The 21,584-nt window shown below is 35.9% G+C and overlaps 1 protein-coding gene across 2 annotated transcripts in view; it reads right to left on the bottom strand.

The window, feature by feature from the left end:
* Nucleotides 1-2,448: 2,448 nt before the first annotated feature.
* Nucleotides 2,449-21,584, bottom strand: part of LOC109070477 (LARGE xylosyl- and glucuronyltransferase 1) — a 34,695-nt gene continuing 15,559 nt past the window's right edge. The window contains exons 4-16 of one of the 2 annotated variants that reach the window (XR_006154558.1): nt 20,270-20,352; nt 19,107-19,230; nt 17,478-17,649; nt 15,918-16,022; nt 15,625-15,737; nt 14,301-14,426; nt 13,946-14,101; nt 13,665-13,828; nt 7,175-7,453; nt 6,243-6,389; nt 5,878-6,073; nt 3,563-4,017; nt 2,467-2,634 (exon numbers count right to left, since the gene is read on the bottom strand). Coding sequence is in view for 1 of the 2 variants with exons in the window: in XM_042722381.1 (XP_042578315.1) it covers nt 3,820-4,017; nt 5,878-6,073; nt 6,243-6,389; nt 7,175-7,453; nt 13,665-13,828; nt 13,946-14,101; nt 14,301-14,426; nt 15,625-15,737; nt 15,918-16,022; nt 17,478-17,649; nt 19,107-19,230; nt 20,270-20,352 (1,863 nt within the window). In the remaining variant the exon portion in view is untranslated. Of the gene's footprint in view, nt 4,018-5,877; nt 6,074-6,242; nt 6,390-7,174; nt 7,454-13,664; nt 13,829-13,945; nt 14,102-14,300; nt 14,427-15,624; nt 15,738-15,917; nt 16,023-17,477; nt 17,650-19,106; nt 19,231-20,269; nt 20,353-21,584 lie in introns of both variants that reach the window. The other variant, XM_042722381.1, reaches the window with a different exon arrangement.

Raw genomic sequence — 21,584 nt, 5'->3', positions numbered from 1 at the left:
GTGACATGGACGGTTTCCAACTAAATGCAAAACAAACTGGATGGTTGGAACATAGTATCCTTCAGAAGATTTTACTTCAGAAAAGTCACACATAAATGTTGTCCATTATTAACTTCATCTGCTGGTTTTACTTCTCACGTAGTTAATACAGGAGACTGGGGCTAGTTGTCACAGGGAATACTGTAATTTTGTAATACAGGTTGAACAAGTAAAATCAAAAGTACACTGATATTTGTAGTTTTTTAAATAGTTTTTGTGTGTATATGTGCATTTATCAGCCTCTCATATTACTTCATACAGTGTGACAACATGCCCCTGTATTGAATTTGAACTGTTTTTATTTCCAGGACAGTACTGGTAAAAATATCTCAATAGCTTTCTCAAGACTGTATGGTTTATTTATATACAGAAACTGACATAAAAAAATAAACCCACCCTGAGAAATAGTCACTAACATAAAAAAAAAAAAAAAAAAACATTTGACAACTAGCCCAGGTCTGTTCTAATGGACCTGCAACTCTGAATATGAATAGCATTCATTGCGTTGTTTTCACAGATCTTTTTTTTTTTCTTTTATCTGCTTGTAATAGGCCCACAACTTACTCCAAGCAAGTATGTAAACAAACACTTCTTCCAAAAATGATCACAATGCAATTGGTAAAGCAATGCAAGTTCAAGTGCGTTCTCAGCTTTGCCACAAGGGGCACTATAGAACATTAGCGTGAACGGTCTATGGTCCGTTCCAACCAATAAAATAACATGAAATAAAGCAGCAATCCTGTGGGTGAGGTCAGCTTATAAAGATGATCTCACAGGAATACTGTAATGCACACAACACAGACTATAGCCTTTTAAAAGCACTTCATTGATACACACTGCCGAGATGCCTGTTGAAGAATGCATCAAGTTCTAAATATTGTGTACAAACATCTTCCAAATTTCTGGTTCACAAAAATTAACAATCATAAATGTGATAAACTGCTGAATGTCAGTATAACATCAGACAGGAAACGTTTTAGAGATGGATGGCATATGAGAACTAATACATAGATGTCTCGGCAACATTGAGTTTGTGTGCTGTCAGGGTGGCAAAAAAGGCAAAATATCAACAGGAGCCTGAGTCAGACATGTTGTTGGCTGATAGTCAGCGTACAAAGTAACTACAAAACACACTCATGACACGTTCTGCTACTGCATCAGCATCATCTCCACTATTTTTAACAAATTATGAAAAAAAATTAAAAAAAAATCAATAAGTCTGTTAATTAAGCTTGTATTTATGTGCATAAGTCTGTTAGTGTGGTGTGTGATGCCCTCTGATGGAGAATGACAGTCAGTAACACTTAAATAACCATCTCTTATGTGTCAATAAAGTGTTCACTTTGGCCTCTCATTACATATTATTGCCAGTCCGATGAATGAAGATCCCTGTTTATTACATTTGTTCACATCTGCACTGAGAATGAACACATATCCAACTTCTTCACCACACACAACAACTGTCAACACACATAAAAAAAACATAAATAGATAGAAAAAAAAAAAAAAAGAGAGAGAGAGAGAGAGAGAGAGTAAATTGTTGTAAACTGTTGGAGCAAATATCTGATATAAGACAAACAGATTGTTAGACAGGCAGATCACATAAAGACAGAGTGAGAGCAAGATAGACTGAGTATACAAGTATATAAGAAGTATACAAGAGGATAGACATAGATATAGTTAGATTGTTCAACAGTTTGCAAGACAGAGATATAAACTGACAGACTGTTACAAATAAAGCCTTGTGGGTAGCGTGCCGATATACAGTGCCATTGCGCTACGGGCGTCCCGAGTTCAAATCCCAACTCAAGGACTCCCGATCCCACCTCCCTCTCTTTCCCACTTCGCTTCCTGTCAGATCTGATTTGTCTTATCATAATAAAGGCATTACAAAAAAATGAATTATAGACAGATTGTTTGATAGACTGTTGAGATATAGATGGATTGTTAGAAGGAAAGAGACAGATTGTTAGATAATGATGCAGACATATAGACATTCTTAAAGTAAAGCCAAACAAAATGGAAGAGAGATAGACAGATGCTTGGATATAGTGTGTTTGAGATAGAGAGAGATCGATAGTTTAACAATGTTAAAGGGAACATGCACTTTTACAAGTTGTTTGAACTGAAATGTGTGTTGGCGGTGTGTGTACACAACTACCCTAAAATGATAAAGAACCACTCAGTGTTTTTTTTAATCTGCTCAAATCTTTACCGATCTTTAATCTCAAATTGAGCCGATCTCTGATGCTTGTCTTTATGATGTCACAAAAACAGGCCCCTCCCACGATAATTTGATTGACAGTAGTGTTTCAGCACAGACTGGACTGGTGTCTTACCTTATAGACCTGCCCTGAGTGAGCTGTCATCAGTCCACCATTGTTTGACTGCCGGAGCAGATGTAGACAAGAATGACTCCTAAGCGATTGAGGTGTTCTGTTGTTCGATGTAATAATGAACATAGCAGTCGTCATTTACTCCCAACATCTGAGCCGCTGAAGATGCAGTGATTTATGTTTGTTTTTGAATTGAATGTGCCCCCGATCTACATAAATCTGTCTTTGTTTGTGCGAATCAATCTTCATCCAGCTTCACCTACAGAAGAAGTGAGTTTAAGGCTTTTTTAATAAAACTGCAAATTGCCTTTCCTAATAATGTGCTAATTAGCCAGTTTCATGATGAATATGGCTAAAGTAAACAGTCTCTCTGAAAGTAGCTGGGAAGAGAGGGGTGGGGTCAGCAGAGCTCATTAACATTTAAAGGAAAATGCTACAAAACTGCATGCTCTGAATAGAGCTGTTTTTGACCGGGTAAAAAAAGTGTTTTTTACACTACCATTGAGAAATTTTAACCAAACTATGTTACAGACTTTTCATTAAGACCCTAAAGAATCATATCAACTTGTGGAAAATGAGCATCCTATGACCCCTTTAAACAGATATAGGCAGAAAAACAGGAAGAGAGATTTAGATAGATGGTTAGACAGTCTGTTAGACAGAAGGTTACAGATAGAGATACAGAAAGTTTGTTAGATAGACTGATACAGACATCAAACAGAATGAGACAGAGACAGCTAGAGAGGCAGATTTAGACAGATTGTTAGATAGAGAGTTTGTTAGACAGACAGAGATAGACAGATATAGATGAAGATATAAAGATACTTGTAGATAGACATCGAAACACACTGTTAGACAGAGTTAGAGACAGATAAACTGATTCTAGGGGATGAATAGAAAGTGAAACAGAAACAGAGATAGAGGGAGAAAACTAAACAGAAAGGATTGATAAATGGGTAATCTAGGTAGACAAACAGATAAACAGAGATATATAAAGTATAAACAAGCAGAAATATAGACAGATGCTTAGAAACAGAGGCAGAAAGAAACAAAAAGACTGACAGACAGGCGGGCAAATGCTTAGAAGGGCAGAAAGATAGACAGGTTGACAGAAAGACAGACAGATTCAAGGCTTTAATCTGAAGTGCATCAGTGTTGTTGTCCATCATTTATAAGTAACAACAGACCTTATTTTTGGGATCTGCTTGCCTTCTCAAAAAAGTTCATCAATGACTTCCAATCAGCATTTTATTTCTCGGCACCTTTGACAAACACCACTGATAAACGTCTTATCGGATCCCTGAATGAATGGATGATCATGAGCCGTGCCTCCTAATGACCCTGCAATCTCAGTTTCACTGAACACATCCATACAGGCGCTGTCAAACAGCACTTCATCAGCTCATGGCAGTTATTTTAGCGGTTTGCTGAACAATGTGCTCAGCTAGCTGTTGTTATCCACTGTCATGTATTTGAGCGCGGCGAAACCGTATCGCCGAGACATATTCTGCTGAAACTCCTCCTTCAGTGTCTTCAGACAAGCACGGTACTGTTTGTTCGAGCGGAACTTGGTGATGTCAAAACTGGGCGCATGGGGCATGTGGATCATGTAGGCGTTGGGCAGAACCACAAACTCATACTCCTGAAAATAACACAATGAACATCATTTAGCATGCTGAAAGATCAGTCAATTCACAGAAAATAAGACCATCAACTAAACAAAAACAGATTTAAGATATTAAATATTTATTTGATAACTCATGAGTTCAAGACTGACTGAATCATGACTATTAACCAATATACTTAAAAGAACAGTTCTCAATTCCCACTCAATTCTGACTGCCATCTCAACTCCCACATAAACACTTACAAAAAAATATTTTTTGCCATCATTTACTCAGTATTAAGAGTATTAGAAACACTTACAAAGCAGCATTAACTAGTTTCTGTAATTTAATGGCAAGTTTATATCACAAAATATAGTATTATAAATGTAAAAAAAAAAAGATACAATAAAAAAAAACTTTGCTACATTTATGATGCTAATAACAGCCAAAATGCATCATTGCAAACTGTGAAAAAGGTCCATTAAAGAAACAGTTGATGAACAAATTAAAATATTTTGAAAATATGCTCACCCTCAAGCAAAACAAGATTTTGTTTCTATATCGGAAATGATTTGGAGAAATTAATCATCACATCACTTGCTTACCAATAGATTCTCTGCATAAAGTTCCAACAGCTGTTAAAAACGACTCAAATTTAGCAGTTAACATATCTATCATTAACATCTTGTAAATGGAAAAGCATTGGTTGTAAGAAAAAAATCCATCATCAAGTGTTTTAACCCAAGTCAATCCCTTCTGTGCTCTCACGTCAAAATGCACTGACATGTTTGTTTAGAGCTGAGCTTTTGGGCTGTTTTTGCTTCTAAACAGTACTTGATCTCTACATATTTCTCTCCTGATTCAGATGAGACAATTTTTTACTAGAGAAAGCAATATATTGGATAGATGAATCATATTTTAGACAAGCAACGATTTGAAGTTAAAATGCCTTGATGGATTTATTATAAACATGCAGGTTTTCATTTCACAAGACATTAACTGATGAACTGAAGTCATGTGGATTACTTATGGATTGTTGCGATGTCCTTTCACCTGTTTGGACATTCAGATGGCACCCTTTCACTGCAGAGGATCCACTGGTGAGCAAGTAATGTAATGCAAAATGTCTCCAAATTTCAGCCCTCTACATTGCAAGTAAATCACTAGCATATGCAACTAAATCTTCATTCGGGGCGACTTGATGTCTAATATTAGCCAATGGCTAAAAAATTCTCAGATTCTACTCGACAGTGTGTGAGTTGGAGGCTAAGTATAAAGTTAGCACAGATATATTTTTACTCGTCGAACACAATGACTGAGCGCTTCAGAGTTTCATTCTCTGTCAAGCGATTTGTTATATTTCTCAGTTCATCTGAATGGATGCACAGCGAACCTGTATTTGACGTACCGTAAACTCTAGTGTGAAGGCACATGACTCGCCGTCGCTTTCTCTCACACACACGCAAAGAGAGCAAGCGAGAGAGTCTTGTAAACCATGCAGAATTTACAGCAGCTTATTAATCCTTAGTGCATTTTATATTGTTCTTATTAGTAGAATTCTAAGTATTATTATTATTATTATTATTATCTTATCAGTATTATTGTTAGTTTTTCGTCATTTTTTTACAGAAACACTGAATGACCAAAAAAGCAGCACCACCAGTCCTAAGTTTAGTTAAAATGACTAATATGAATTAATTCACGGTTTTAATTCTAATTACTAAAGTTCTATCATTAAATAATACTTGATTATTATATACAATGCTTGACTGACTGATGTTAAGAAAAAAAAATTGGGGTTGAATTTGTAAAACTCATCTACATCTTGGATTGCCTAAGGGTGAGCAAATTGTAATTTTGGGGTGAACTATTCCTTTAATGAAAGTAAGTGTTACCTGAGCATCCAGCTCCATGATGTGAGCTACTTTATTCCACCCAAACCCCACAAAGCGGCGGTCGTACTCTGGGCTTTCTCTTCTGACCATAACATACGGCTCAAAGTCAGCCTCCCACTGAACTCGGTATGGTGTTGTAGCAGTTCTCCATTTGGCAAAGTCTGTTGGAGCGTGACCTTTTGTCCAGACATGATATCTGTGGACAAGCAAATTACTTCACTTTATTAAGTCAATATTAACTTAAATAAATACAACTGTCAAGAATTTTCTAAATAAATACTATTCAGATTACGTCACATCAGAGGAAATGTCATCTGCCATTACTTTTGAATTAATTCCAGTTTTTTTTTTCTTCGATTAATCACCTGAATGTGAACAGAGTGCCCATGTCGAGCTGTGACAGGAGCTCTGCTTTTGATTTGGGAAAGGACAGCCGATAACGCAGAGTTTCAAATGCCGGAACCACAAGAGCCTTTTTAGTGTTCCCCATATCAAGCTGAACAACCGATTTCCTGAGACAGAAAAAAGATGGGATACTCGTGGAATGGATTGTTGAAACATTTTGTTGGCATCAAAAATTAAAAACATGCTTTAATATACAGTAAATGGGTTGACACTCTTGTATTTTTTCCAAATTCAAAGCAAAATGGGTTTTGCAATCAGCTTTCATCAGATACAATAGCATTCGCTTAGTATCTTACTTTACTTTGTTTGAAGCAAACATGCACTCCAGAGTTTGTTTTCAGTTGCAGATCTGTGTATGATTTTCTCCCCTTAATTTTTTTTTCTCACATCATATTTAAAAAAGTGACAAAATGTTTTTTTTTTTTTTTTTTTATGTTTTTAGGCACATTATTTAATCAAATTCTCCTTTCTTTATTAGTATTTCATTGTGATATTTTCAAGCTCAGTTGTTGAACACTGTTTTAGACTATTTTCCTTAAAGACAAAATATTGTAGACAATATATGCAGGGCCTTAAGTGGAAAAAGATGATTTTGTTGAAATAAGTAACATTTTCGAACACTAAATGATTAAAAAAAATGAACAATAATCATTCACAAAATGAAACCTGAAAATGACCCACAATACTAATTATTTTTTTGCACAAAACTTTTTAAAAGAGAACTGTCATGTTTTGTTGAATTATTCTGCGAGATTAATTGTGAGGAAAACCAAATGCAGTGACAGTACCAGAATTTATTCCTATGAAATGAAAATTATAGGTATCGGTTGTTATGAGATGAAACCAAAATTGACCAAAAATGTTTTACCATTGTAAATTTAGTTTTTCTCACCTGAGGTACTCATAGAGTCCATACATGGGCAAAAAGTCAATATCTGACAGAAACATGTAGGGTGTGTTGACCTGCCCCATAGCAACATTACGCAGCAGGTTAACAGGGTAGAACTGGCCTTCTTTATAGACTATGTGGTATCCCACGTTGCTCCTGCTCATCAGGACCTCAGAGCCCTGAGCGTATCGCAGGAACTGCTGGGCTTCAGCGTCTGAGAGGTAGAGGGCCAGACTGATGGGCCCTTCCCAGTGTTTACAGATGGCCTCTAGCATCTGAAGTCTGGAACAAAGAAACACTCCAGTAACTGACCAAAAATATATAATATATACAATTTTATTCAGAGGGTCTGAAGCCACACACATTTGGTTTATATCCTTCTGCTTCAATGACAAAAGCACTGGTGCTGACGTGAGCAGTTTTGGAGTTTATACTGGATATATCTTATTTGTCAGCATATCATTCCTGTGTACCTTATGGTGTTTATATAGTAAAAAAACAACTATTGATAACTTTACGTTTATTTAACAATGTAAATTCTCTGATATTTTAGAGTGTGTTTCATTATGATGCAGCATAAGCAAGTTTGTGCAGCAAGTTAATCGGTGTACCAATAAATAATTTTATAGAGCATTGATATTTTTATTAATTTGTAGTCAATTTTTTTTTTTCAGAACTCAGCATAACTTAAACAATATATATAAATCACTACAGATTTTTCAGACCTGATCATACCCTTATATTTCCAGGTTATCTCAAAACTGTGGAAAAGTATACACAACAATTTGACATACTAAATACTAAAAGACTGCAATTCTGTCCCTCAGAGCCTCACTTTCATTCAAGTCAAACTAGATGTGGCATCTACTCTGACAACCTTATTGCCCTTGAGTGCTGTAACTTGGCTGTCAAAGAGGTTATGCCCTCAAAGATGACAATGAACTGTATCCCACAGTGTTGACAAGGACGATAACCCTCTACCACTGGCACTGACTGACGTGTAGGTCATCTGGGGTTATTCTGGAGTAGCCCATACATGCCTGACTAAACAGCCAACACTCATTACACTGATCACAAAAGCTGTGAAGCTTTGACTCAATACATTTGAAACAGGTTTATTTCCAGAAGTAATTTGCCAGTTAATGTCATCAGTGTGATTAAAGATGACAAAGAAGCTTATTTTAAATGAGTTTAGCCCAAAGTGTGAATGCCACAGAGTATGATCAGAAGTAGAATACAGTGTGGTTCATTTAGCAGCAAACTAATGTCAGTGTTCATTTACAACATTAACACAGCCACTGTTACTGTTACTTATGATTAGATGAACCATTTTGGGCCATATCCATGAAGTCCCTAAAGGGACATTTGTCATTAAGGACCTTTGAAAGCTTTTAAAATCTTCAAAAACATCCAATTAAAACATCAACAATTTTTATATTATCAGTCATGTTAGAAAATACAGAACCCTTAACGTGAAACACTCTTTCACATGCAAAAGAAAATTTCACACAAAAATAAAATAAATAAATAAGCACTTTACATAGACAATTTTTTTTTTTTTTGTGGCACAGCAATAGTCACATGTGAGGGCTCCCTATATAGACTTATTTAAAGTAACTGCCAATTTTATTAAGAATCATTCCAGAAATATTGTTTATGAATTTACGATGCAATTGAAAAACATAATGCCATTAAGGACCCGGGTGAAGTCTCACTCAAGGAATATTCAATAAGTTGAACTGAAAGCACAACAGTGAGCTGGTGTATAACAATATTATTAGTGTTCACATTATGAGATTTTCAAGGAATGATACGGTAACAGTCTCAGAAAATACTGTTGTCATTAGTCAGTGTTTTTTCTCTTACTGAACATGTTCAAACTGGGTTTTTTTCTCAGATCATGGAATGTTTAAAAAATAACATACAAATATCTGGTGATTGTCAGCATTGGTCCGTGTCTGTCAATGTAGTGTGAATTAGTCTAAAGAGCACCAAAGTGACAATTATTGTGTGTTGTCAAGTGAACAAGTCTGAAGGAAAGTAGATGCATATGCACAGGTAAGCTTCTCTGTCCAGTTGTATTTTGGGTCACTCTTTATTTTAAAGGGGTCATTGGATGCCCATTTTCCACAAGTTGATATGATTCTTTAGGTTCTTATTGAAAAGTCAATAACATACTTTGGTTAAAATTTCTCAATGGTAGTGTAAAACAACACCCTTTTTACCCTGTCAAAATCAGCTCTGATTTCAGCAAGCCGTTTTAGTGCATGTTCCTTTAAATGCTAATGAGCTCTGCTGACCCCTCTCTTCCGTGGGGTGACAGGCCGTTCTAATGAGACTGTTTACTTTAGCTGTGGAACTTGCTAACTAGCATGTTATTAGGAAAGGCAATTCACAAAGATTTATAAAAGAACCTTACACTCACTTCTTCTGTAGGTGACGCTGGATCACAAATGATTCGTGGGAATATAAATGCATTTAAGCAGATTGGGGGCACATTCAATAAACAATACTCAAAAATTTAGTCAAATTAACAAAATTTTTTAGGACCCAAGCAGACGAACTGGATTAACTTTGAAACGCGCAATTTGTTGTGGCCATTTTAGAAAACCAGATCTCAGAAGAGGACTGCTCATCCACTGTGAAGGTAAGTGGCTGTTATGTGAAATAAGTAGAGTTTTTCTTTATGATATATTTTACTAGATATCGAATGAACATTTAAACATGAGCGTGCACACCAGAGTCACAACTTTTGTGAGACCAAAATACACAGTGTACAGTTACTTTTATGAGATGAATTTTAAATAATAGTGAATGGCAGACCGTTTGGTCTGTGCGAAAACAGGATGTTCCACAGTAGTTATATTTCACCATCTGACACACCCCAAACGCATGAAATTACCGTGCGGTATTAGATCATGAACAAAAAAAAAAAAAAAAAAAAACCCACTTCTCCACAGTCTGCCTTTGATCGTAATCGTGCTACAGTTGACGTTGTAAAGTTAACAGTGGCAGTTCAACATACTGCATGATATGCGACATACACATCATATGTTAGCGTTGTAGCGGTAGTTCTGGGAGTATATATAGATAGACAGATGTTTTATAGCCATTCCAGTTATAACTGTCAAATTATTTTACTCGAGTGCTGTCCACATAAGCGTTTCCACACGCACACGGACATAAGCAAAGTCACACAGCGTGAATAGTGAACCAAGATCTTCGCGGCTAATTACTCTTAAACTATCGAATTCCCTCAAGGTTTACATAAACAGTTGTTTACGTCCTAAGTGAATGTAAACAGAAAACTGAATGTGTAAGTACATTAAATCCATGCAATTTTATTAATGTTAATCAACACAATAAAAAAAAAATCACTCACTGCTCTTGACTGATTAACTTTGATTAGAATCAGTGTATACTGAATTCATACAATAAAGTCTACTGAAGTTAACTGAAAATCCTGTTTACTTATTTTAGCATTTAAATGTTCATTGTTCACTGTCATTACTGTCATGCATTTTATTTTAGTTTTAATATTAATATGAATTTCTATTTCTGTTTGTACTCAGATCACAGCTTGATTGTCTTCCTATTAGAGAACACTAACAATCTGATTGCACATTACCAGGTGAATGAATATGGTGAATTTTGTGTTATTTGCTTTCAAATTACTTTTATAGTAAGTGGAAAGTGCAAATTTGAAAATACAATGACTAATCTTAAAATAAATAAAAAATAAAAGTTTGTTTGTTTGAATTATTCAGTCAAGTTAATGACTGCTTGGATGTCTCCATCAGTGAGCTTCATACATGTTTTAAAATTGAGCCTGACAACCAAAAAAGCACAATATGCATTTTATTGTACTATTGTTTTGTGTTACAGGACACTGATCGGGAAATAGCCCAAGAAGACCCTACAAGGGGGCTATCCAGATGGCAGCCCCACAGACAAAAAAATACTCTAAAAATGTTTAGATCACAAAATAATATTGACTGATTTTACTTGCAAAACTTCTAACCCCTGATGTACACTGCACACGTCTGCAACGTGTTATGGGCGGCGTGGCCACCGGAGCTGATCAAGGCCACTCTAGTCCATGCTTGTTTTACCAACACGTCCGGAGGTAGCTACAGCAAATACAAAAACCGGAGCTGATCAAGGCCACTCTAGTCCATGCTTGTTTTACACCAGCTGTGCCATGGCACGTTTCAGAGCTGGCTTTCTGCACCACTTCGCTAAAGATAGGCGCCTAGTTTGTTTTTAACAGCAAATACAAAAAAAAGTTGAAAAAAAATCCTGTCAATTTCAAAATAAACAACCTGTGCAGACTCCTGATCATATTTCACATCACTATATACTAGTAAAGAAGCAAGAAATAGATGATGAAAGGGTTCATCCTCAAAGCTGAAAAACACACATTGTTATATGACACCGCAAATCCTTTTTACAAGGACAAATTCAAAAAGGACAAGGCACATAGATTAAAAATATAAGATTTATAAGAGTAAAAAAAACAAAATAAACGGAAACGGAAAAAATAAAAATCAATCACAAAAACATTATAAGAACACACACACAAAAAACGCTTTTGATTAACCTTTATGATTAAATGCATGTCTGCAAATCTTGCTCGCATGTTCTCAATCTTCCTCACTGTCAGTACAGGCGCTTCTTACCTCCAATATACTGAAACACTTCTGGTGTGAGCACCGTGTGGAGGACCGAACAAAATCTAGTCTGAGCCATAATGCGCCACAGACGTTTGCAGTGTAAACAGGGGGTAACTTTGAATAAGTTTAATTTTTTTTATATACTTTTTTTATATGACTTGTTATAAGTCACTAGTGTTCTCTAGGCAGTGAAGTAGTGTGTGTATTTGGAAGGTTTGTGTATCATCTGAGGCCAAAGTTTGAGTCTGACAAAAGAGAACATGTTTTTGACTAAACTATTTGATTTTGACCTGGAAGTTTGCACAAGTTGGTATGTAGTTTTAAGATAGTGTTTATTGTTGTGAGAAAATGGTGAATTGTTTCAAGAATTGTGTGTTAGCAATCGAGAAAACTGGACGGATCTTTATCATTATAGGGTGGTTGTGTACACACACTGCCAACACGCATTTCAGTTCCAACAACTTGTAAAAGTGCATGTCGCATCCAATGACCCCTTTAAGGTCCAATTCTCGCTATTAACAAACCATTAACTATGAATTTTGCCTCAATAAACACCTAATCCGCTGTTTATGAATTGTTAGTAAGGTAGTTGTTAAAACTGCAGTCCGTAACTTTTTTTGGTAAAAAATTACCGAAATCAATAGTTGAGCAAGTACCAATCACCAGCCAGTATTCAAAACTATCGCCTTACTTTAGCCCAATTCACAATGGTTAGCTTATAATAATGTTTTCTAATTTTAGTGGTACTGGTAGGTTTTCATGGGAAATTCGAGCATGCTGCCATGTCATTACGTCATGTCTGTAAACATAAAGAGGTTGTCCCGGCTACTAGGTTATTGCATGTGCATGTGATGGCGGATTGTAATCCAGAAAGGACTATATGTTTATGAAACATTGAATTACATTCCAGTTTTAAATGCACTTCTGATTACTGAAAGCCTGGGATTACACAAGATTTGTATTTTAAAGATGACCAGTTTGAAGGGAGCATAATTTGCTTTTTGGGTTAAAAGAATGTCTTCGAATGGTATGACAATTAGAGATTAGACAACAGAAATTGAAATCTACACTCTAATACACACTATAGGCAATGCTTATGTTGTTAACATTAATTATTTGAGAATAAAGTATAATAATAACAATAATTTGAATGGTTTGATGTGATATGAGCTAACCGATCTTAAGATTAAATCACCATTGGTAGCGCAATTTATTGTAAGGCTTTTTTCCTCAGTTGGTCAGAACAAACGTGGCAGACTTGAAAATTCTTATTTGGGTCACATATTCCAAGACGTAGGCTAGAATCTGTGATTACTAAGCATAGGATTCACACCGTTGTGGTGCCACACATACTTGCACAATGCACAACCCACGCAAGGAAGATAATTCCGCAAACAGCTGCAATTGCAGGTTTTCAAACAGAGATTGCGACAAAGAGGCAAAACTTACAGACTGCAGCTTTAAATTCAAGTGTTGGGTAGAATTAGCGATATAGAATATGGTCATGCAGAATATGTGCTTTATAAGTAATAATCAGCCAATATGTTAATAATAGGCATGCTAATAAGCAAGTTAATAGTAAGAATTGATCCCTATACCAAAGAGTTACTGTTTTTTTAGTACTTTAGCAGTACACAAATTGAAATTACTTTTTGTTAATCAACATTATGCCACAAGCTGTCGATTGAGCTTAACTTGTATAAGTGAACCCAAAAATTCTCTTTTTGAGCCTCTTTTTAGCATCATGTATATCTGTTGGTGAGGTGATTTGTGCTCTGTTGGTGTCTTTATAGAAAGTGAATGCAAGTATGTTTTCTTACCTGTCCATAGACAGCTGGGCCACCAGTGTCACATCAGTGTTATCTAAGGCTGGTTCGTACTCATAGTGCAGGAAATAGACATGTGTGCGGTGGACTGTAAAGCGCTCCCGACGAAACTCATAACATGGGTCATCTTCATCCAGCTCAGACAGGGTCTTTTGGAGCTGCAAGGATATTATGAAAGCAAGTGTTATTCCATCATGCTGCCTGAACAAAGGAATCATTGCAGGCCTTTGCAACAATAAAAGTAGTAGTTGGCAACACAGTGAGGTGAAACTCACATTCTCTGAGTTGTGGTCTGTTTCGCTGGGACAGCCAAAGAGCTCTCTCCTCAGCAGATTCCCATCATACTCCAGGAATGTCAGATAGAGATTCCTGAAGAACTCCACGTGTTTGTTCTTTACACGCAGTTTCTTCGGAGAGTTCCAGTGAATCACCTGCACAATCAGATGCAGAAGTTCACAAATGTAGACTGTGCTTGACCTCTGTCTCAAACTGAACTGCTTGTGCTTCGTTTTGTAGAAGAAACATTTCTACATTAAGCATACAAGTATACTGAGGTGTTTGTCCTGGCAGCTAATCATAAAATTGTTGTTTGTCAAATTGTTGTTTGTGTGAGCTCCGCAATGATGTCACCTTGAGGTCGGACACATCTTTGTAGCACTTTTCGGAGCGGGTGTGATCCGACAGCTGAACATTCCAAAAGCAGGGCAGCTGGTGCACTAGGAACGGGTTCTGCTTGATCACAGCGTTGAAGATGTCCTGCAGGCACAAAGTTATTCTAAATGACTCATAAAACAGATTCTATAGCTGCTAGTTTATTAGATCTTTTAGCTAAAATTCTCTTAATGTTCTAAATCTACTTGATAAAATGGTCCTGATTATTTACCCACAAATCTTTGCTGACAATCAAATGCAGACAAACAACTTTCAACGTGATATGAGGTTCCTACATAAAATTATTTTCATTAAAACATATTTCATCCAATGTTTGTGTTCCATATGTTTAAGTAATGTGGGTTTAGCTCAGCAACTTAACATAAAAATCAACTGAAATCAACACAGAGCAGAGAAACTATGTATGATGCATGCAATATACCAATGTCCCTAGTGAGTTGCTCATTAAAGGGTTAGTTCACCCAAAAATGAAAATTATGTCATTAATTACTCACCCTTATGTCGTTCCAAACCTGTAAGACCTTTGTTCATCTTTAGAACACAAATTAAGATATTTTTGATGAAATCGGAGAGCTCTCTGACTCTCCATAGACAGCACGGATCCTTACATGATTAAGGCACAGAAACGTAGCAAGAACATCGATAAAATAGTCCATGTGACATCAGGGGTTCAACTGTAATTTTGTGAAGCTACTAGAATACTTTCTGTGCTCAAAGAAAACAACAATAACATAATTTATTCAACAATTCTCCCCCAGTTACCGTCTTCTTGGAGAGTACCCCAGAACATAATCAATGTAATCAGCATTGTTTGCATTCAGCATGTGCGCATTGTCTACTGAACGCACTGAAACAACGCTCATTGCGTTGATTATGTTCTGGGGTACTCTCCAAAATGGCAGAAGACGTTAACTCTGGGGGAATTGTTGAATAAATTATGTTATTATTGTTTTCTTTGCACACAAAAAGTATTCTTGTAGCTTCGTAAAATTACAGCTGAACCCCTGATGTCACATGAACTATTTTAATGATGTCCTTGCTACGTTTCTGAGCCTTGATCATGGTAGTATCCTTTCTGTCTATGGAGGGTCAGAGAGCTCTCAGATTTCACCAAAAATATCTTAATTTGTGTTCCGAAGATGAACAAAGGTCTTATGGGTTATAAACGTCATGAGGGTGAGTAATTAACGACAGAATTGTCATTTTTGGTTGAACTAACCCTTTAAATTGTTAATATCTAAGTACACAGCAGGGCAGATTAAAACAGAGCTCATGTGTTTACCTGATCAGCGAGTGATGTAGACAGCATGCTCATGAGCTCTCTCTCTGCCGTCAACCGCCACATCTGCTCCCACTTTAGCTTCCTCAAACGATCCAACAACAGCAGAATCACACCTCAACACACACACACACAACATCATTTGTTGGCCATTACACTAATTCACACGTATAACATATAGTGTCCAGTTCAAAATCACAAACACATGATTAAACTCTTTAGGAATTTTAGTATATGTTCTAAAACTGGTCTTCCCCTTCAGGAAAGTTAGATAATTAGAAACCTGGCTGGCGTACCGGTGTTAAAGCCTCTGCCCAGCGCTGGCCATGGCCGATGGTTCTTCCACAGGTTCCCCAGGTACCAATCACTCTGATTCTCCACCAAACCAAGAACCTGCTGACCTTAAATGCACAAACACCCCCACAGTGATATTAATGCATCTGTATTTAATGACTGGTAGCATCTAAGCTATGGTGAACTATGGGAAAAAATCTGTGTAGTTCATTTAAAGCTTTCACATGCATTTTGGAAAGGAAATCTTTTTATTTAAAATTAATGCACTCTTTTGTATTCATGTTGGATTCATATGGTTTTGGAAAACTTCAATGATATTTTCAACAACATTTTCTTGATACTGGTGCCCAAGTATCAAGTAAAAAAGTTAGTTTTCTTACACATTGAATTAGAGCTGCATGTTTCTGGATAAAATGAGAATCACAATTTCTTTTTGTCTCAAATAGAATTCATGATTCTCCCACAGTTCTGTATTTAACAAAATAGTGTATAATGTAAATATTGCTGCAGTCTACTTAAAAGTGTTTTATTAATTTGAATGAATTATTAAACATTTTAATATATAGGCTATGTATTTAAAATATATTTAATACACAAATTTTTTATATTAAATTTATGAAAAAATTGTTTGAATGAATGATTCAATGACATAAATACTTTTTTTTTTAACTGATGCAATCGACAAAAAAGTTATTTACTTTCAAAAGATGACTTGCTCTATTTGATTGCTAACACATCATTGTTTATATCTGAACTATAAACTTTCATCCCAGTATTTCTGTGATAACATGAATGACTGTAAGACAGAAATAATACTGTGTAGTTGAAAAGAATGTTTGTGAAGCTGTTTCTTACCCAAACATGGTAACTGTCTGCTCTCTGTGTCAGTGGCAGCACAAACGCAGATTTGAATGTTCCGGTATGATTTTTCCAAAGGTTTAATAGACAAGGTCGAATTGTTAAAAAATGGGATCGCATGGGTGTTTGAATCGAGATTGTGATCTTTGAATGATTAATCGTGCAGCTCTACCTTGAATACATGCGAGTGTATACATCCGAAAAAAGTAGTTTGGGGGAGCCGCACCACATGACATGAAGAGCAGCACAAATGGTCAATAAGACAAGGACATCTCTAGCTTTCCTAGCATGTCCTTCAAGACACAATAATCAAATGTATTCAACAAGATTGTGTTGTTGTTTCTAAGCAACAGGATTTCATGTCAAAGGCTGGTACAAGTCGCCCACCCATATCTGGTTGGTGATATGTGTATATGCAAATCACGGGCCATTGCTCTGTTGATAAAGCTTCAGGCATGAGATCAAATGTAGTTAGTCACAAAGGCTGGTTCATTACTGAAATCATTGACGTCTTTGACTGTGGTTGCTGCAGTCAGTGTCTAATGGATTAATCTGTGACATTATTGATCTGAGCTGCAAACACTTGCACACAGTTTTTAATGGGAATCTTCTGAAGGTTCTTGCATTATTTAATTCAAAACATTAGTGAATTACAAATGACAAATACACTTAATCATTTCAATTGAATGTTAATTCAAAAATACCCTTGAACTTGTGGAAGACGACCCACAGCTCAGCGATGTCCGTGGCAAAGGTGATGTCAGTATCCAGGACGATGACCTTCTGTAGATCAGAGGGCAGCGTCTTGGTCAGCACCAGCTTCATCAGGCCATAGATGCCAGAATAATGCTTGTTAGGGATCCAAGACACCTCAGACTGACAAACACAAAAAGAGCAAATATAAAAAAAAATCTAATGAAATCAAAAACTTCAAGACAGCAATAAAAAAAAAAAGCAGGAAACAAGTAATCATAAAGGAACACCAATGTATGTAACATCACAGCCCTAAAGGTTCTGGAAGTAAAAATGTAATTATTTTCTAAATGTAATTAGTCTGAAATTATCTTTGAAATGTATTGCATGTTCCCGCCCAGACTAACCAAAATGGTTCTCATGCCAGAGCTAATCTCTCTCAGGAAAATATGCAATGAAAGCAGCAGAGCATGTTAAACATGGACAAGCCATGTACAGGTTTATAGTTTCTCCTGTGTGTGGTACATACAATTAAGTGTTACAGTATTTTTACATGTCTGACATTTTCATTCTAATTATTGATATATAAATAAGCACAATACAGAACACCAGAAAAGTTATAAAGATTTGATTTCTGTTAGAAAAGCAATTGCTATCAATTGCTATCACTGATCTTTTTTAAATTAATCTGAGCCTATTATTTCCTTGTACGATTAGCAATTATTAACAGTTTTGAATTTATGATTTGTGATATTGGACATATTGAAAGTAAGGGAAGTCTAGCAGTTATTTGAATGGAAAAAAATATAAACTTAGGACAAAATAATAATAATAATTGCTGAATCCTCAGCAAAGAACCACCATAATCCTGCAGAGTGATCTACCAATTAAAGAAATTACCCTGGAAAATAGAAATGGAAAAATAAATCTCTGGATTCCCATGAAGCACAGTGGATAATTTAGTGAAATCAGCCTCTTTAAACTTTCAAAGCATTTTATATTTGTACACAAATTTCAATTTCAACTTCATATGTCTAGAAGTCAATAGTTTCATAGTTTTATGCTTGTTATATTTGTTTATTTTTTATTTTTATACCAGCATCTATGGCTATTTTTATGGGAAGACCTATGTATTTTTTTTAAAAAAAGTAGTAACATACAGTAGTAATGAAAAACAACAAATTTATCACTTCAGTATTTGATTAAAAAACAAAAACAAAGGGTTATTCCTACAGCTAAACAATGTTGCCTACTGGCATTTAAAGAAGTAGTACATTCCAACAAACGTAAGCTTTATAGACAGCAGAATCTGACAAAAATGACATGTTTTTTGGTACATTACCTTTCAATAAAAACAAATGAGTAAGTCTGAAACGACCAACTCTGCAACTAGTGTAAACAGAGATTGTTATGACTATATAATATGCAATGATTCAAGGGATATTGAGGTAATTATTCATAAACATTGCTTTAACTCAGTGATGTGATTCATTTCAGAGCTGGTTGTTTTGGTTAAGGACTCAGAATCTTTAAGAATCTTTTGAAAACCCTACATAGAAAATGAATAGAGAAAAAATACTTTCATCATCAATTCTGCTGAAAAAGTTAACTCTACTGAGCAAAGTAGCAGCCACACAAACCTTCAGCTCATCAGCATCATAAAAGTTAACGTGAACGGCCGGCACCATCCATGTGTGGAAGAGATCGGCCAGGATCTTTCGAGCGATGGAGTCCGTGATGAAATGGAAGTGTAGTGGGTTACGTCTGACACACAGGGAGAACAAACATTTCCTGTCATTTAATATTGACTAGTTCACACAAAAATTAAAATTCTGATATCATTTACTCATTTTTCATTACTTTTTATTATATACAAAAAGCCAGGATATTCTGAAATTCACCTTCTATGCCAAGAAAGTCATTAGTTTGAAATATCAGTGTCATTGCTTTTATCCTTGCAAACTAAGATGAGTGTAATACTGGCACAAGGAAGCCATAACAGTATAATAAAGTTATTTGACTGTGTGATAAAACAGTGAAAAGCCATTTTATACACTACCTTACAGGAGAGTGTATATAAGCAGGGAGCAACATCAGTCAAGCTGATGATGAGACCTGATTCTAGCTTTACTACTTTTACATTGTATTGTAGAATGAAAGAATGGTAATTCCAGTCTGGTCAATAAGACTTCTTATCTGCCGGGATGCGTCTTGGTACTCTCGATAATGGCTGAGGACAGTACCAGGAGAGAAGAAATCATTGAATAAAGCCATTGTTTTTGTTTTCTATGCGCACAAAAAGTATTCTCATAGCTTCATAAAATTACGGTTGAAGCACTGATGTCACATGGACTATTTTAACAAGGGTCAGAAAGCTCTCGGATTTCATCAAAAATATCTTAATTTGTTTGAACAAAGGTCTTACAGGTTTGGAACGACATGATGGTGAGTCATTAATTACAGAATTTTTGGGTGAACTATCCCTTTAAAAAATTGATTTTTTTAAATCATTGATGTATAGGGGTTGTTCTGTGAGTTTCTGAACTTGATGTTGATTGCACTCCATATATGATTTGTTTGTCAATATTTTAAATACCGATTACCACAATGGAAATAGGCTTATGGCTTTTTGTGTATATTATCCTCGATAATAATTTTTGAAATGTGTATGAATTAGTATTTATGGGTTTTTTTTGTATTATGTTTTAAGTTTATTCCAATAAAACAAACAAAAAATACTGCTCAATGTAGGGAGAAGTGAATATCCTGTGGATATGTGAATAGACACAGACTCTAAATTTACCTGTGAAACAGAACTGACTTGACCAGTGTGACAACATCTCTGCTCGCATTGTACCCAGCACACACAATGGCAATATGAATGGTCTGTGATGAGAAAGACAAGTAGTATTTAGAACAGTTTGAAGCAGCATAGACCAATTTGGAGCAGACAACACAGTTACGTCACTTGCAGCTGCGCGCGCATTGAGGTGGCAGAAAAACACAGGTAACAGGTGGAGGGAAACAGGTAAAACCCATGCAATAAGAGAAAAAATTGTATTGTTGTGCCTTTGGATGTCAGAATTTGAATACAAATATTTTTTATAGAATACTATCATCAAAGATGCCATTTGAACCTAAACACAGACATTTAAACAGACAGACTATGGATGAAACCTTACTCTTCATTTAAAGCATAATTTTGATTTAAAAAATAGGTCAAATATTAATATATGCAGTTTATAGGGGACATTGTATTATCCCTACAGTTAAGCATTAAATACTATTTAAACCTATAAAATTTAACATAACAATTCTGACTTTTTTTTCTCGCAAATGAAAGTTTATATCTCCTAGTTCGTTTTCAAACGGGAGCGGCAGTTAATACACAGAGCCGTAGTTCACTGACAAGCTACGCAATATTCTGTTCATAATTGAGATTAATCGCATTCGATTATGAACTCCGATATTGCGTAGCTTGTCCGGTGAACTACGGCTCTATTGTATTAACACTGCCGCTCCCGTTTGAAAAACAGGTGACAGTCTGATCACCGCTAATCACGGAACCGGCTTTACTGATGAGACACGCATGACAAATGCATGCGATTAATTGTGCAGCCCTATCTAGGGTGTTGTCTGATCACTTAGTTAAGTCTCAGCAGATCTCTTCACAACAAAACATATGATTTGAATAATCTGAGGATGTGTCACTCAGGAATCAGTGTTTATATAGTAAAGGTAACATATCGCATGATTTCTTTGAGCGGAGAACGGGAGAGGTGGAGTTTATGCAGATAAAAGAAATCCCTAGCATTAATTCTGATCATGGCTTGTCTTGAAAAATGAAAACAGTTTGATGTTCGTCGTAAGAAATGTCACACTGCAGGACTGTGTGCCAAATCTTCTGACACTGCCAAAATTAAAATTTGATCGCAACTGTCATTAATTGGCTGTCAGTGAACATGTCAAACCAGCGATCAAAGACTACAGATTTTAGCCTAGGATTATAGGAATCTTTTAGGATTTTCAAAATTTGTATCAGACAACTAAATCGTGGCCAAAATCGCAGTGTGAACCCAGCTTTAGGGTCTTAATAATTTGTGAATCTGTTCAGCATA

Source organism: Cyprinus carpio, chromosome B4, assembly GCF_018340385.1.
Source record: "Cyprinus carpio isolate SPL01 chromosome B4, ASM1834038v1, whole genome shotgun sequence".
In the NCBI taxonomy this organism is placed as follows: Eukaryota; Metazoa; Chordata; class Actinopteri; order Cypriniformes; family Cyprinidae; genus Cyprinus; species Cyprinus carpio.
This window is presented reverse-complemented; position numbering and strand designations above follow the sequence as displayed.